This window comes from Nanorana parkeri, unplaced genomic scaffold, assembly GCF_000935625.1.
Source record: "Nanorana parkeri isolate BGI_ZX_2015 unplaced genomic scaffold, ASM93562v1 scaffold118, whole genome shotgun sequence".
NCBI lineage: Eukaryota > Metazoa > Chordata > Amphibia > Anura > Dicroglossidae > Nanorana > Nanorana parkeri.
The window spans coordinates 482507-497516 of NW_017306386.1; the positions used below are offsets into that span (position 1 = coordinate 482507).

The 15010-nt window shown below is 38.2% G+C and overlaps 1 protein-coding gene across 1 annotated transcript in view; it reads right to left on the reverse strand.

The window, feature by feature from the left end:
- Positions 1-15010, reverse strand: part of CAMKK1 (calcium/calmodulin dependent protein kinase kinase 1) — a 180413-nt gene that overhangs the window by 22234 nt on the left and 143169 nt on the right. The window contains exons 11-14 of the mRNA XM_018553389.1: positions 11209-11408; positions 9063-9116; positions 6521-6594; positions 5784-5871 (exon numbers count right to left, since the gene is read on the reverse strand). Coding sequence (XP_018408891.1) covers positions 5784-5871; positions 6521-6594; positions 9063-9116; positions 11209-11408 — 416 coding nt within the window. The remainder of the gene's footprint in view (positions 1-5783; positions 5872-6520; positions 6595-9062; positions 9117-11208; positions 11409-15010) is intronic.

Consider the following 15010-nt stretch of genomic DNA (forward strand, 5'->3'; position numbering starts at 1 on the left):
AGGTCTTTAACCCTTTCGCTGCCAAGGACGTATGGCATACGGACCTACAAAAGTGCTTCCAGCTGGCCAGGTCAGTATGCCATACGGACCTGGCATTTACAGTTCTACTATAAGCTGATGGTCGCTTTAGCGACCATCAGAGAATGGGGTTGCAAATCTACTTTGTTCGTCAGCGCACACGCATTTCCCATATAGCTAGAGTAAAGATCTGTTGACTGAAAAGGCCATGGAGGGCATCTAACCATGCTGCTGTTAATAAAAGTACTACGAGTTTATTTAGCAGTGTGTTTGTAGGTGTCATTAACCTAGAATAATGAGACAATTCTGTGTACCCTCATGTGCACCTGGTCCTTAGCCAGTATATCACCATACAAAATAATCATATATATAATATCAAAAAAGTACATTGTAATAAATAGAATGAGCAGTTACCAATTCACCAAACCAACAAATATCTGTATATATGTGACAACATAAAGGTGTATAAAATGTGCGCTGCCACAACACTAAAAACATTGTCAAAAAGCTGTGCATAAATCAACAAAGTATATACATGTACAAGACAGAAAGTGCTATAAAGTGATCACACACAAAAAAAAAAAGAAAGAAAGTGTCATCCAGATTGAAGTTGAAGCGGAAGGCATTGGCAGTTTGGTGGGAGGTTGACCACTCCACTAATTGATTCTTCCTCAGTAGTCTTGCCAATTTGTAAGGTCATTTTCAATGCATTTTTATTTCTCTTTATTGAGGACATTAGAAGTATATATGGTGGACTTTATTTCCAAAGTACATTTACCTTTTAACCACATTGCATCCAGAGCAATTTCTTAATGTTTGTACACACATGTTAAATCTAAATTTTTGGATAGAAAGCTGCTTTACCACTTGCTGTCCGGAGCAATTTCTTACTATTTGCGCACACATGATAAAATATAAATGTTTGGCTAGAAAACAACTACAGACCCCCAAACAATTATATATTTTCTGAAAGCATAGGCCCTGTAGAATAAAAAAAAATGGTAGTTCCAATTTTTTATGTTGCTTGGTATTTGTGCAAATGTTTATTGAACCAATATTGTTAGGATAAAATAAACTAAATAAAAATTTAGTGCACAGAAACTAAATTTTTGGGTAAAATATAAAAGACGGGATCACGCCGTGTAATTAGATACCAAACATGTCAAGCCTTGTGAAGCCGCAAAAAACTTCAATACCCAAAATTTCCCATAGGGAACACTTTAAATGCTTTTACTAGGGATGCACCGATACCGATACAAGCATCGGTATCGGCCGCGATACCGAGTATTTGCATGAGTACTCGTACTCGTGCAAATACTCCAAAACTTCAAACGAGTACCTGTGCCGCGTCCGCCATCTTCAGGGACCCGGATCCGCCGCACACAGGACCTCCATCGCGTCTTCAATCAAGCAAGATGGCCACGACCTCCTCTGTCATCTGCTTCATTCTGACCTCTCCCGCTGATTGGCCGATTGGATGATTGACAGGCTTCCTCACCAGTCAGGAGTGACTGGTGAGGAAGCCTGTCATATTACCACTCATGAGTTTAGTGCCAACAGTGATTGACAGCACTAGAATGATTGCTCTCACTCTGACGTTTGCAATGGTATGTAACATGTGTAGCGCAATTGTCGTTTTTGCACATAGGTGCACCGAGGCGTGTTTGCGTGAGCATGTGCATGCATGTGGGGGGCGGTGGACTTTAAAAAAAAAAAGTTTGCATTTTTCTTTTATTATATGGGACTTCAATTTTTTTTAATTTTTAAACACTTTTTTCCCCCCACTAACCTTATTGCTATCACATAGGGGACTAACAGACATCAGGGGTCTGAAAAAAACATTAGCAAGATCATGGCTGCTGCAGGGCTTAAATAGCAACCTGAATTCACATCGTATTGATGGTGGAAGAACTATTGATCGAATGACCTTCAATAAGGCAAAAAACACAGTGAAGCAACATTAAACAAGAAATTAGAAATACTTTTTTGGTGATCTGACAGAATAAAGTCTTGTTGTTTGCTTTAAAATATATGCACTTTACAGTTTAGGGCTGCCATACTGAAAAAAATAAATATGACGTTTGATATTTCCTCTTAGGATTATACAATATTATATTGCCATACTGCCATACTGAAAAAAATAAATATGACGTTTGATATTTCCTCTTAGGATTATACAATATTATATACATATACACACACACTTTAGCAAAAAAAAAAAAATACAGAAGTAATAAAACAAAAAATAGAAACATATGAGTGACTACCTTTCCTCATCAGGCTTTTCATGGAAAATTAACACTAGTAAAGATTGTGATAAACTATACTCTAATTTATCTACTGGAATTTATCTACATATCGCAGGAACACGAACCACAGGCTTTAACCCCTTCATGACTGAGCTTGTTTTTGGTTTCTGTTCACTCTTTGATTTCAACATCTTCTGTCAATTACTATAAATAATGTTAGAACAAAATTTGTATCCAATGTTATTAACGCTACAGAACACAAAGTGCAGTGCATACATGTGTGAATTGCAAAGATTTAGGCCTTGTTCACACCAAGCGCGTTCCAGGTCCAGAGCAGAGCAGTTGCAGACCGGATCAAAACTGCGTCCAATTTATTCCAATGGTATTTTGGGCTCTCGTTCACATCGCAGCGTGCAGGTCCAGAGCAGGTAAAAAAACTGCAGCAAGCCCTAGTTTACCTGCTCTGGCCCAGAGTGCATCAAAAACGTGGCAAAAAACGCGGCAAAAACACTGCACAACCCTCTGCACTGCGTGTGCAGAAACTCGTGCTGATCTGGTCTGCGTTCCAGGTGCAGAGCAGAGCAGTTACAGACCGGAGCAAAACTGCGTCCAATGTATTCCAATGGTATTTTTAGCTCCAGTTCACATCGCAGTGTTCCATTCCAGAGCAGGTAAAAAAACTGCAGCAGGCCCTATTTTACCTGCTCTGGATCTGCTCTGGAACACATGCAAACGCCCTGGAATGCACCGAAAGCCCATTTTAAACTTAAAACATAAATATATATATATTTTTTTAAACCAAAAACGGCCCGGAACGCATCAAAAACGCGGCAAAAAACACAGCACAACCCACTGCATTGCGTGTGCAGAAACACATGCAGATCTGGTCTGCATTTGGTGGGAACAAGGCCTTAACCCTGCTCACTGCAGGATAGCCTGAAACCAATGTTCTCTCTCACATAACTGCCCAGCTGTTACATGATCACATACCCAAAATATAACACCAAAACAATTGAGCCATTTTTCTTTTTTGACAATCCTATGGTGGGTTGCTCAGAAAAACTTTGTTACCATGTAATAAATATGGTAATAGCATTCATTCTGAAGGAGGTCTGACAGCTTAACAATAAGTGAAAGACTAGGTGTTTTAAAACTTAAAGCTCAACGCACAATGTCTGTGTTATTCCAAAGTAAATGTTAAAACTGTACCTTTACGTTAAAACAGTTGTAAAGTCCCAACAATACATACTAGAGGTTTTTTTCATAATCCAATCAAAGCTTACTTGAAAAAAAACATTTTAAGCTCATCGTACACAACACAGAGGTCACCAGAGTGAAAATATATGCAGCTCTTTGGGAAGAGTTAAAATCAGAAATTCAATTGGTGGTGAACCTAAACACCCAAACTATCATTTTAAAAATAAACTAGTGAATTGTGTTTGCTACCTAAATGACTAATTCCGAATGCAATGTCTATATAAATGCAAAGCTACTTTCACACCTGTACATTTTTGGTGCATGATGAGAGGACTACCAACATAGTCAATAGAACCATTCTCATCTCTACAATTTCTGCATGCAGTGCCAACGCCAATGACTATAAAACACAAGCATTTTGTGTACAGATTTACATGCAGTTACTTGCACCTATATTGCAGTGAATGTCTTTCAACAACCAAACAATCTCAGTTGAGTATGTACCCAATGAAATGATTTGGCTTAGAAGGTTCCAGACTCGTAAGTCTGTTAAATAAAATATAAAAAAAGGAGGAAAAAACTTTAAAAAAAAACACTTTTTTCCTCCCAGTTTTGATTTGTAGTATTTTTTTACAAAACCAGCACATACAGCTGATTCTCAGCGGTTACCAGCCTTCTAGTGCAGCAAATAACTCGTCACGTACAGTGTACGTGACAAGCCATTTGGTCCCTTTGTGGCGGGACGTACAGTGTACGTCTCCCGTCACGAAGGGGTTTAATTAAATAAATCGCTCAAGCCGATTCACAGTTGATTACAAAAATCATTTAAGTTGTTTCGATCCCTTTGTTTAGATGTTAAATCTACACATTATTTGTCCTAACTGAGGTGCTAGACACACATATGTGATATAAATATATAGCCCTATCTGTCCTCTAAAAAACAATATATAATATGTGTGGGTGCACTTTGTAAGAAAGTATATTACTGACGTGGAAGAATCACACAGCAAAAATGTCAAAAGTGTGTCAGTCATTTACGAACAGAAACTAAAAACAAGCTCAGTCATGAAGGGGTTAAATGACCTCTGCAAAGAGTCTAAACTGGAAAGGCAAACAACAGTTCCTACCCACATAGGGCATCATCTGTATGATATTCTCACTGTAAAAGAAAGAAAGAATCCTAGTAGAACATTTTGTCAATATCATGGCAGCTCCACACAAGGATCAATTTATTGGTATTAGACCTTCCACATACTGGGGAGTTTCAAAGGATTGTCCCCTAGAAGAACACTCCTTGCATATTTCTCATGGGGTAATTTTCTCCACTAGACTTCAATAATGAGCAAAAGATGCAATGCTTTTTATAAGATCTTAGATGGTATGCCAGTTCCTAAGTTATTGCTCTCCTGATGAATTCAGTTTTTTTTTAATTAAGTATTTGAGCTATTGGTAAGAAGCAGGGTATTTGTATAAAAGTGAATTAATGTAAACAGCAGTGAAGGGATAGCTTGGGCACAAGCACTTGAGGTGCAGGGAAGGGCTGGATAAAAGTGACACTGGCAACATCTGTCTCTAGGACGTCTGTTACACTAAGGCAGTGGTTCTCAACCTTTCTAGGGTCGGGACCCCTTGGTAACATTTGCCAAGTTGTGGTGACCCCAAACGGTAAAATGTATGGATGATGCGGCTGCTGCAGAGACATCTGGCGGCGTGGCGGGAGAACTGACACTGCTGCGCCAGGAGAGGTTTGAGGAGGACTCTCACCTAGCACAGCAGAAATCACACAGCGACCCACAAATTGAGAACCACTGGTGTACGCCGTCAGAATAAAAAAAAAGAGGACCTGATGGAGAACTTCAGGCCCCCTCTGCTAATTGGCAGCAGCAGAGGGCAGGTGCAATAGCTAGTTTGCTATTGGCTATTGCAAAGTGAAATAGCAAATAGGAATCTAGGTATGCATTCCTATGGTGATTTGTTTTTTTTCTGACTTACGGCGGCTGGCGGCCCCCGATGTCAGGAAAAAAAAAATTATCGCAGGGAAAGGTTTACTCTGCTTGATAGAACAGAGTAAACCTTTCCAGGAGACAGTGTTTCTCTCCCGGGGGGCCGGGAGCAGCTATCTAATAGCGGGAGACTTCCGGGCGACCCCTGGCAAATCGTCATTCGACCCCCGACGGAGTCGCGACCGACAGGTTGAGAACCGCTGCACTAAGGTATACTGTAGCCAAGAATGGTCAATTTAGCCATCATCCATTTTCTAAAGCCTGCACCAATACAGAATACTAGGAAACATATAAATATACATATTTGTTTTTGTACCTTTATTTCTGGAACAGTTATCCGATCCTCTGGCTTCTTATTCAGCATTCGCACAATCAAGTCTTTCAGTTCATCACTTATGACTGGCCTTTAATTTAAAAAAAATAAAATACATTTTAGGGTTTTTTCTTGCAGGGAAGGGGTTGGTAGTTTTGTGCCAATCAATTAAGCTTAACTCAAGGCAAGCAGCTAAATAAACAGTTAAAATATATATTGTAAAGCTGCACAACCAGACACCCTTTCCAGACAGCAGTGTCAGGTCCTCCACCTCTACTGCAGCATCACAGCTTGGTGAAGCACTCACTCCCAGCCTGCTGAGAGGACAAAGTCCGAGCAAAAACACACTGATAAGGTACCGCACTGCTTTCCCCACCCGTTAGCGTGTTCCCTGTCAGCAAATGTGCATGCAGCAGTTGTCGATTGTCTCCTAGAGCTGGTCCTCCCTCTGCCAGTTCTGTGCAGAGTATTACAGGAAGCTCATATCAAGAAAAATATAGATATTTACATTAGTTTACATTTTTAGGACTTTGCATTAGCTGGTGTTGTTGTACACCTGCCTGGAGTTTATTATCAATTCTGAACATATCTGTATGCCGAAATCTAAGCTTGACTGCTCAACCGCTGTTTTATGCACAACTCAGAAAAATGATAAATCATTTTTTAAAACTTTTTCATCATCACATTACTCTGAGTTAAACATAAAGAAACACGTAAAAAAAACCTCATAGCTTACGTACTGCTCAGGAAACTCCACAGGCTTATGTTTAATTATGTTATGAAGAACCAAGATGTAGTCATCCATGAAAGGACACTGAAACATACAACAAACACAGTTAATAGTGCATGAGAAGTATGAAGATCAGACAAGATGTGTTGATCTTAATCTGGCAAATTGGCATTACATATTAAGCTAACCAAATATGTGTAGCGTAATTAAGCTTATACAACCACATTGTAGTTACAAATATTTTAACCGTTAAATAGTAGCATACGAATAATCTAATATTTTAGCATAATCTAGTTTACTACATAAAATAAATAGTACAAGTCTGCAGGAATATAACTAACTGGTCCCCATTTCATTTTGACAAATGTCCACCTTTCCACTAACCTTTATAAAAAAAAAAGTAAAGAACCACCAATAAAGGGGCAATACTGAATAAATAAAATAAACATACAAAGGCAATGGCATTTTGTGCACTAGAGTTAGGGAAATCCCCATTTGACAGTGATGGACTATATATAAACGGATTTGTTTCACCTCTTTCATACTGTGCACTGCACAAACGGCGACCATGTGGAGCAATTTAGTCATTTTAACACAACTTGCACTACAGGGGTAGATATAACTGAAATATGTGTTACAAAGTCCAGTTTTTTTGGCATATTTTAATAAATAATTTTTGCTTTGTGTTGGCATTATACATGAAAATCAGCAGATGAATTGTGTAGCACAGAGGACATCAACAGAACAAGAGCAAGCTTTGTCCTAGTTAGGAGTTTTTATCCAGATGAATGTGTCCAAAGATTTATAGACAAGCTGGAGGAAATCTTTCAATGAATGTATGGTGCCTGTGCACAATCCAGTTGTAAAATATTCCAGTTCAATACATTTTTCTTAAATCTGATGCAAAGTATGTGGTAGTATTTTAATCCAAACCAACCATAACCCCCTATTTCCTCTACCTAGTTATCAGAGGAGGAATACTACAAAGAATCCTCATCATCTGCTCTTTTGCTTAGCTTTTTCCATACAATCTATAGAAAGCTTGAGGTCAATATATTGGCATCCCCAAACGTGCCCTCATATTTACATCACTATGAGTTATCACTAGTGAATGGCATTATAACTTAAAGTGATATTAAATTTAAAAACATTTTCTTAAACTATTTCCAAAGCTTATTAAATTGCTTACAAGGAATGATGCTCCTTGACATTTAACAGTTTTAGCTCCCTGCAAAATCAGCTGGTCCCCTAAGCACTGGTCATGACATCCTGTTTTAGAAAGGCTCTTTTCCTTTGCAGCAGGGACGTGCGATCAGGGGAGGCAGAGCCTCACCTAGTATTATGAAGAAAAAAAGGTGTCAGCTTTAAGTCTGAAGCTGACAGCTTTTTCTCCATTCAGAGCGGCTTGTAACATGTTACACAGCAGGGAAAGCCTCCCGGCTGTGTAATCTGTCATGGACGGAGCACTGCCTGTTAATTACAGCGGTGCTGCATCCAGCTTTTGACAGCTAGTTAGGTTACACAGCAGCGGGTGAGGCAAGAGCTGTAACTGCCTCTACTCTGTGTTAGAGGCATGAGCTCTGTGGATGGCTTGGACCAATGGCAAAGCGCCATTGGTCCAAGCTGTCAAATAAAATAAAATAAATTAAAAACCCCCACTGAGGCCATCGATCTCGATGCCTCAGCAGTGACAAGCAAGTGAGGGACAGGAAGGCTCCTCCCCGTCTCCTCCCTTCCTCCTCCCTACACAGCCTGGTTACCGAGCTGGGGGTGGGGCTCTGACAGGATGGAGTGGAGTTTATTTGATCTGGATTCATTATTGAAAAACACTTGAGAGTTTAATACTACTTTAAGATAGGCTAGGAGGACACTGTCTCCTTTTGCAACACTGAGAGGGATCATGCAATCAAGCGCATTCTCAATGACGATTTTATTATTTGTAGAGGGCTTGCTATAAAGTCTGCTACATGACTTCAAATAGGCTCTCTCCCCCGAAGGACCTCCCAGCAGAATTTTTTTCTTTATGTTTTTGCTGTATCTTTTTTCAAAAAATAAACAAGTAACCAATATGTAGCAAACCCAATCCTACTAAGTGACATAAATTCCTTAATCAAAATCCTCTTCCAAGTGAAGCAGCTGAACTATCCTGATGTGTTTAGAATAGTATGCTGTTACGTATAGTGCTGGTATACTGATACTATGTCAGTGCATAGAGATTTGTAATTAACTTACAGTTTAAACAGCGTATATAATGTCATATTTTAAAAGAAACAACATATGGTTATCAGAGATTAAGAAGATCTTTAAAATGGGTCTCATACAAACAGAGGAAGCTGCCATGGAGCCCGTGGATTTAATCTAATACAAGCTCATGGCCCCCACCGCAGCCTTGTGCTTTTTTAATCTTTTTATCACTATTGCGTATGGTATGTCATTGGCAGCAGCAGGGCTATTACTTAGGTCCAAACAAATACATTAGATGTGCTCTTGGTGATATCAAACACTCACATACGCCACTGGTTTACAGTCTTTAGAAGTGCAAAGTTACTTACCTTTCCAAAAACAAAGCAGTAAAGAGTGACTCCCATGGCCCACACATCCAGTGCCTGGCAAAACAATATGAAGACAAAATTCATTTGTTTGTTTTTTGTCACAGTTTTTATGATTACCTACAACTGAACAGTTAAAATTGACTAACATTTTTAGGCCAGTCTACATATATGGATGAAAATATTACCCATCCATTCCTGTAAATGGGAAAACGCATTTATATGGCTTAGCTTACTGTAAAGAGGTGTTCTATTAGTTAGTGAAAAAATAAAAACCCTATAACCCCCTATACAAACTTCTTCAAAGCTTAACTTTAATCTTCTTATACGCTACCTTCCCTCCTTTCTCCTTTTTTAATATCATGCTAGTGACATTTTTAAATAAAACATTCCAATTTTCATTAGATGCCTTATTTTAGATAGTATTTACTTGTCTATGCCATGCAGACAGATAATGCTAGGGCCAGAAGGGTGCTAGACATAATTTCCTGAAATCATCACAGTACCTGGTCTCAGTGTACCTCTTAATAGCCATCTGCCCTAGGTAATGCTCACATGTAATGTTTTGCCTTCAGACTGCATTAAGAATACAGGGTTAATTTCAGAGTGGGGAGGACCATTAATCCACACTAAGACAGCTAGAAAAAAAAATAGATAAAGCAAGGGAAATAAGATGGTGGTCTTCTGATCCAGCTGTTTCAGCTAGATTTGGAGATATTCTCAAGTCTATGGACAGGTGCTGACCATTCCAGTCAACAAATCTCATCCAAGAAAGAATGATAATATCACTTAGAAAACCTAAGTTATTGTTATCCATTGAGACAAGACATCTGTGTGGTATGTGTTATTTCATTCTATTGGTGATGCTACCTACCAACTAATATCTGGACCTTCCAACTGATGTTTGGCAGCCACAGGAGAAAGCACTCATTTACATATCCTAGTGGTTATTGGGGAATCTCATTGCTTTGTTTCATGCAAAAAAAAAAAAAAAAACTTTACAAGGTTTGGGTTCCTCCTCTACTTTGCAAATCTTTTTAATTTACATAGTATTTGAGGTTGAATAAAGACACATGTCCATCAAGTCCAACCTATTGTGTGTGTGTGTGTGTGTGTGTGTGTATAGATCCCTGAGTCATCTCGTTATTAGGAGTACTTGTACCCCTGTATATTACCGTTTCTCAGGAAATCGTCCAAAAGCTTCTTGAATGATTCCACACTATTAGCTGAAATCACTGCTTGAGGCAACGAGTTCCAGACCCTAACCGCTCGAACTGAGAAGAACCCCCTCCGCCCCTTGTGTTTGAATTTTTTTTCTACCAGGTGGTGGCCTCTTGTCTTTGTTACGTAATTAGTCGTAAAGAGTTTGTTGCTAATGTCGCTATGACTATAGAACATTTTGTACATGAAAATCATGTCCCCCCTTAATCTCCTTAGTTCCAGCGTGAACATATTTAAATTTAGTAACCGTGTCTCATAGCTCTGGTCCTCCATCCCTTTGATGAGTTTGGTCGCCCTTCGCTGGACTTTCTCCAGTTCAAATTTTTTTTTATTTTTTTACTATCTATGGCAATATGTCTTTCGCACTCTATTTAAGCCGTCCGTATTGCTAGTTTGCATCTTTTATTGCTTTCTTTATAGTTGTGGAACGCCAATGCCGTCCCCTCTATCTTATATTTTATGAAAGCCATTCGCTTTTCCTTTATGTTTAAGGAAAAGCGAATTCATTTAATTATTTTAATTATGTTTAATGATCTCTAAAAAAATATTAGATAAGGAGTTTGTCTCAAAATAATACAGGTGTTCGTGATTCCAAATTAACTGTCAAACTATATTCATATCAATACTGAGTCATCCATGAAATAGCTATCTGCCTACACTATGTGTAGGAGAGAGGCGCTCCTTTAGATCTTCACAGTCACTGTGCAAGTTCTTCAAATTTATAAGCTGATGTCGAAAATGACAAGAGCGCACTAGCATTTGGGCCATAAGTGTGCATTAAGTGTGCATTAAGTCCAGAAAAATACACTAGAATGCAGAACTAGCTGGGAATTGCGGTATTTTTTTTATCTTGCATGTAATACATTACCAGGTTTGTGATTTTAAGCTTTTCTAACCACACTGTTTGTAAGCTAGAAACAGACTTTACCTTTCCACTGAACCCCTGTCCAGTGTCTGACAGAGTCTCAGGTGCCATGAAAGCTGGAGTCCCCGCAGTGCTTGAAAGAAGTGCATCGTTGCCTTCAAACTGATTGCTCACCCCAAAATCAGCTATTTTTATGTGACCATCATCTCCAAGAAGTAAATTGGATGGTTTGATATCTCTGTGAATAATCTTCTGGTAATGCACTAAAAATGCATAAAAAATAACACTGGACGTTTAATAAGAATTGTATAAAATGTTTGTATTATTGTAACACTGCAAAAAAGCATACAACACGAACACTGATTTTTGTTCAGGAAAAATTGTACATATTGTAATACACATGTGCTAGGCACAAAATAAATCTGATCAATATGTTTAGGATGCCATTCAAGAGACCGGTCTGGATGAAATTTATAAGGGCTACATAGTTACATAGTATTTTAGACTGAATAAAGACACATGTCCATAGAGTTCAACCTTGAGGCTTTCAAATAAAAGTAGTAAGGGCAAGATTGAATGTACTGATCAAAGATTTCTTCGGAACATTTAAATGAACTTCTAACAGTGTATAACCAGCTTAAGGATTCCCATTGAAATGTACTCTAAAATCTGCATTTCATAAGTGTGTTGTCACTTTTCGCTTTCCTATAAGATAACACATGCATATTAGGTTTTGTCATGATAACTATCTGTTCTCTTTTATTTTGGATATATTAAATTCTGACAACCAATGTATAAAAGTACAGTGTTGCAGGGTAGAGATTTGGTACATTCAAGCAATACAAAGCCAGTTTAGTGCAAGTCAACTCAACATATCAAGAAAGGGAAAAGCTTTTTTAGAAAACAGAAAATCATTGAACAACCAGCATAGAGAAAAGAACCATATAGACCTTGAGAACAGCCGTGGCCAAACAGATGCTAAAGATGGAAATGCATTATGCGTATCGCTGTAATACCAACCCTAAAAGACTAGCAGTTAATAAAATGAGGCGGAGAAGTATGATACTAATCATAGGGTTAAAAGTGCCCACAGACATTAGCTCACAATCTTCCAATCTCACTGTTTTTAACTGGATCTGTTGATTTGAGCTAATGTCTAGGATGCACCATCAGGTACCACCAGCCAAGGTTTGTCAGGAGGAGGGAATGCGATCAGACATGTTAGGAATCCTTGTCCAATTCATATTGTTTACCTTCTGATAAGTTGGCTCTGGAGGTGACTATAGCACACCTCCATGTTTCATTGGGCAGACACAAATTGTCACACAAAGCAAGTGTTTAAGTTTAGAGCAGGCCTCTCTTTGACCATAATGTAATTGTTTTAACCATTATGAGATATCAACATCTCTTTCATTTATATTTTAGTGAATTAATAGATGAAGACTATTTTAATATGCCTTTAGCTTATTCTAGAAAATGCTTTAGCCTACAGAAATTAAACAGTTCATGGTCCTAAGCAAGAATGTGTTTGTAGTAATGGTGAATGTGATCAGCCCACGTCTTTTCTTGGGTGACGAAGGATATGTGTAATATGTTTCCCCAGATAAGAGTGCCCAATAAGCTTTCTATATTTTACAAAAGGTATAGTTTTATGCGCTGTATATCTATTGTCCTTGTCATTTGTAATAAGTGCTAAGTGACCCAAACGTTCTGACTGTTTGAAATATGCCTTCAATTCTGTGTCACCGTAAGGCAGTGGTTCTGAATATTACAACAGGCTTAATAAAAAAAAGCAGTGACAAGCATGACAAAATTGTACAGTTCCTAAAAACACTAGAAAATCTCCGTCATCAAAGTCCAAAACGGTTTCTAAACATACAAATATAAAAAAAATAGTTTTGCGTTGGTGTATTCAAAGGCTATTTCAAACATAGTAACATAACCACCGTACAGTAATGTTTATGTTGAAAGTCAAGCAGGAGCAAGGCTTGTGGGCAGGCATGATAAGCTTTGCCCAAGCATGAAAACATGGGTGCAAGAGGAATTGTAACCTTTATCATAATTATTAAAAGGCTAAAGGGGGAAAGAAAGCAAAAGTCCCTAGAGGTGTATTGCAACATATTTAAATATACAGTAGTTACAAATTTAGGACATCCCCCTGTGAGTTACTATTACAATTCGTACTCACGGTTTAGCGCTCTAGATTTGTTTTATTGTTATCATTACAGCAAATTTAATGTTTGCAATTCTTTTGGCACACCAAAAAATAGGTAGCATTCAGAAAAAGTGTTCTTCAAACTGTCAAAAACATGCAGGTATAGTGCAAAACAAGACATCCTAGTGTAATTTAAAATCAGCAGTATACTGAATGCAATTCTACCATAGTCTGCTTACAAAAATAGAAAGCGAGTCTACAATTTCACTCTGCATATCTGCATTTCTGCTTTTTGAGGAAATCAGTTATTGTAAAACATCTGTCACACATCCAATGTCACAGCCATGATTGCTCGATGATAATATTAGATCATAAAATGCAGTAGAAAACTCCATCTGAATGATGCACATGCATAATAATTAGATGAAATTATCTTTATAAGGATCACATCTGTCAAAACGAAAAACTTGTTAGCAGCCCTACAGTAATGACTGAGGAAAAACAAAACCGGTTGCTTGACACACTGCCAGGAATTGTGGAGCTAAGCTGTATACATCACTTTGTAAGTTAATTATAAGTGTAACCAATGGAAGTGCTATACCACTATCATTCCCCGTCCTCATATGACAGGAATAAGTAGTGAGATGGATTTTTCTTCTGGCCGAGCACAACAGGACATGGGTAAAAAAAAGTTTTGCTGTTAACCATGGAAATTAGAAACTGTCACTCAAGAAAAAAATCAAAAACACTTTCCCCTATATTATCAGGATTGTGATCAAATATGAATATACTATAAAAGGTTTTGATCTTATTGTTAAAGTGTAGAAAAAGTACTGGGCAGTGACATTCTTTGAATCATATATCTATATGTACAGGCATGGGAAAATATTGCAGGATTGGCTCCTGAATTGTGATCTCACCTAAAGATTTAATCATCTAGGAACATTTTACTCTAACATATCTTTACTAGTTTAGTACTCATGGATATCTTGGGAGGTTCTTTCAAATATGGAGTTGGGTTTTAACTAAAGACCATCTAGATGTTTCACACGGCTTCTGGAACATTGTTCTGTTTACATGTGAGACTAGAGTTGAATATTAAATGTACAAAGCATTGTTTGCAGAAAATGAAAATCCATCCACAAGCCAGTAGCAAATCCTTATCACAATTGTGGAGCAAGTTGGAAGGAGCATGATATAGTCGGACTGTTCTGCTGTATAATGACCTGGAAGACTTTCTGTCATTAAGACACCAGTGAATTTAGTATACAGTCACAAAAATATATCACCGATCTGTCCAACATCGAGTCTCCAACACCCAGGTGCATGCAAGTGCAGACCAAGAGCCGTCCATGCTCAACTACAACAGACCCATGGAAAAAGCCACACACCACTATCCACCCAATTGTAAACTTTAACCCATGAAGCTACCAACTTCCAGCATTACGGAATTCCCAAATTAGGGGAATTTCACCTGTAAGGGCTTAATCATAGAGATGTGAGATGTTTTCCTGGGGTCTGTTCCAGAGAATTCAGAGTTGCATTAGCAATTTCTACATTGTGTCTACAACACAATGTGATCTAAAACTCAAAATACATAAAGTCACTCAACAATCTAAAACACAGACTTAAAATAAGTTTGGTTCAAAAGAAGAAATTCCACATTGAAGGGTGGTCAAAAGGCCTGACTTCGGTCCCACTTAAATGATG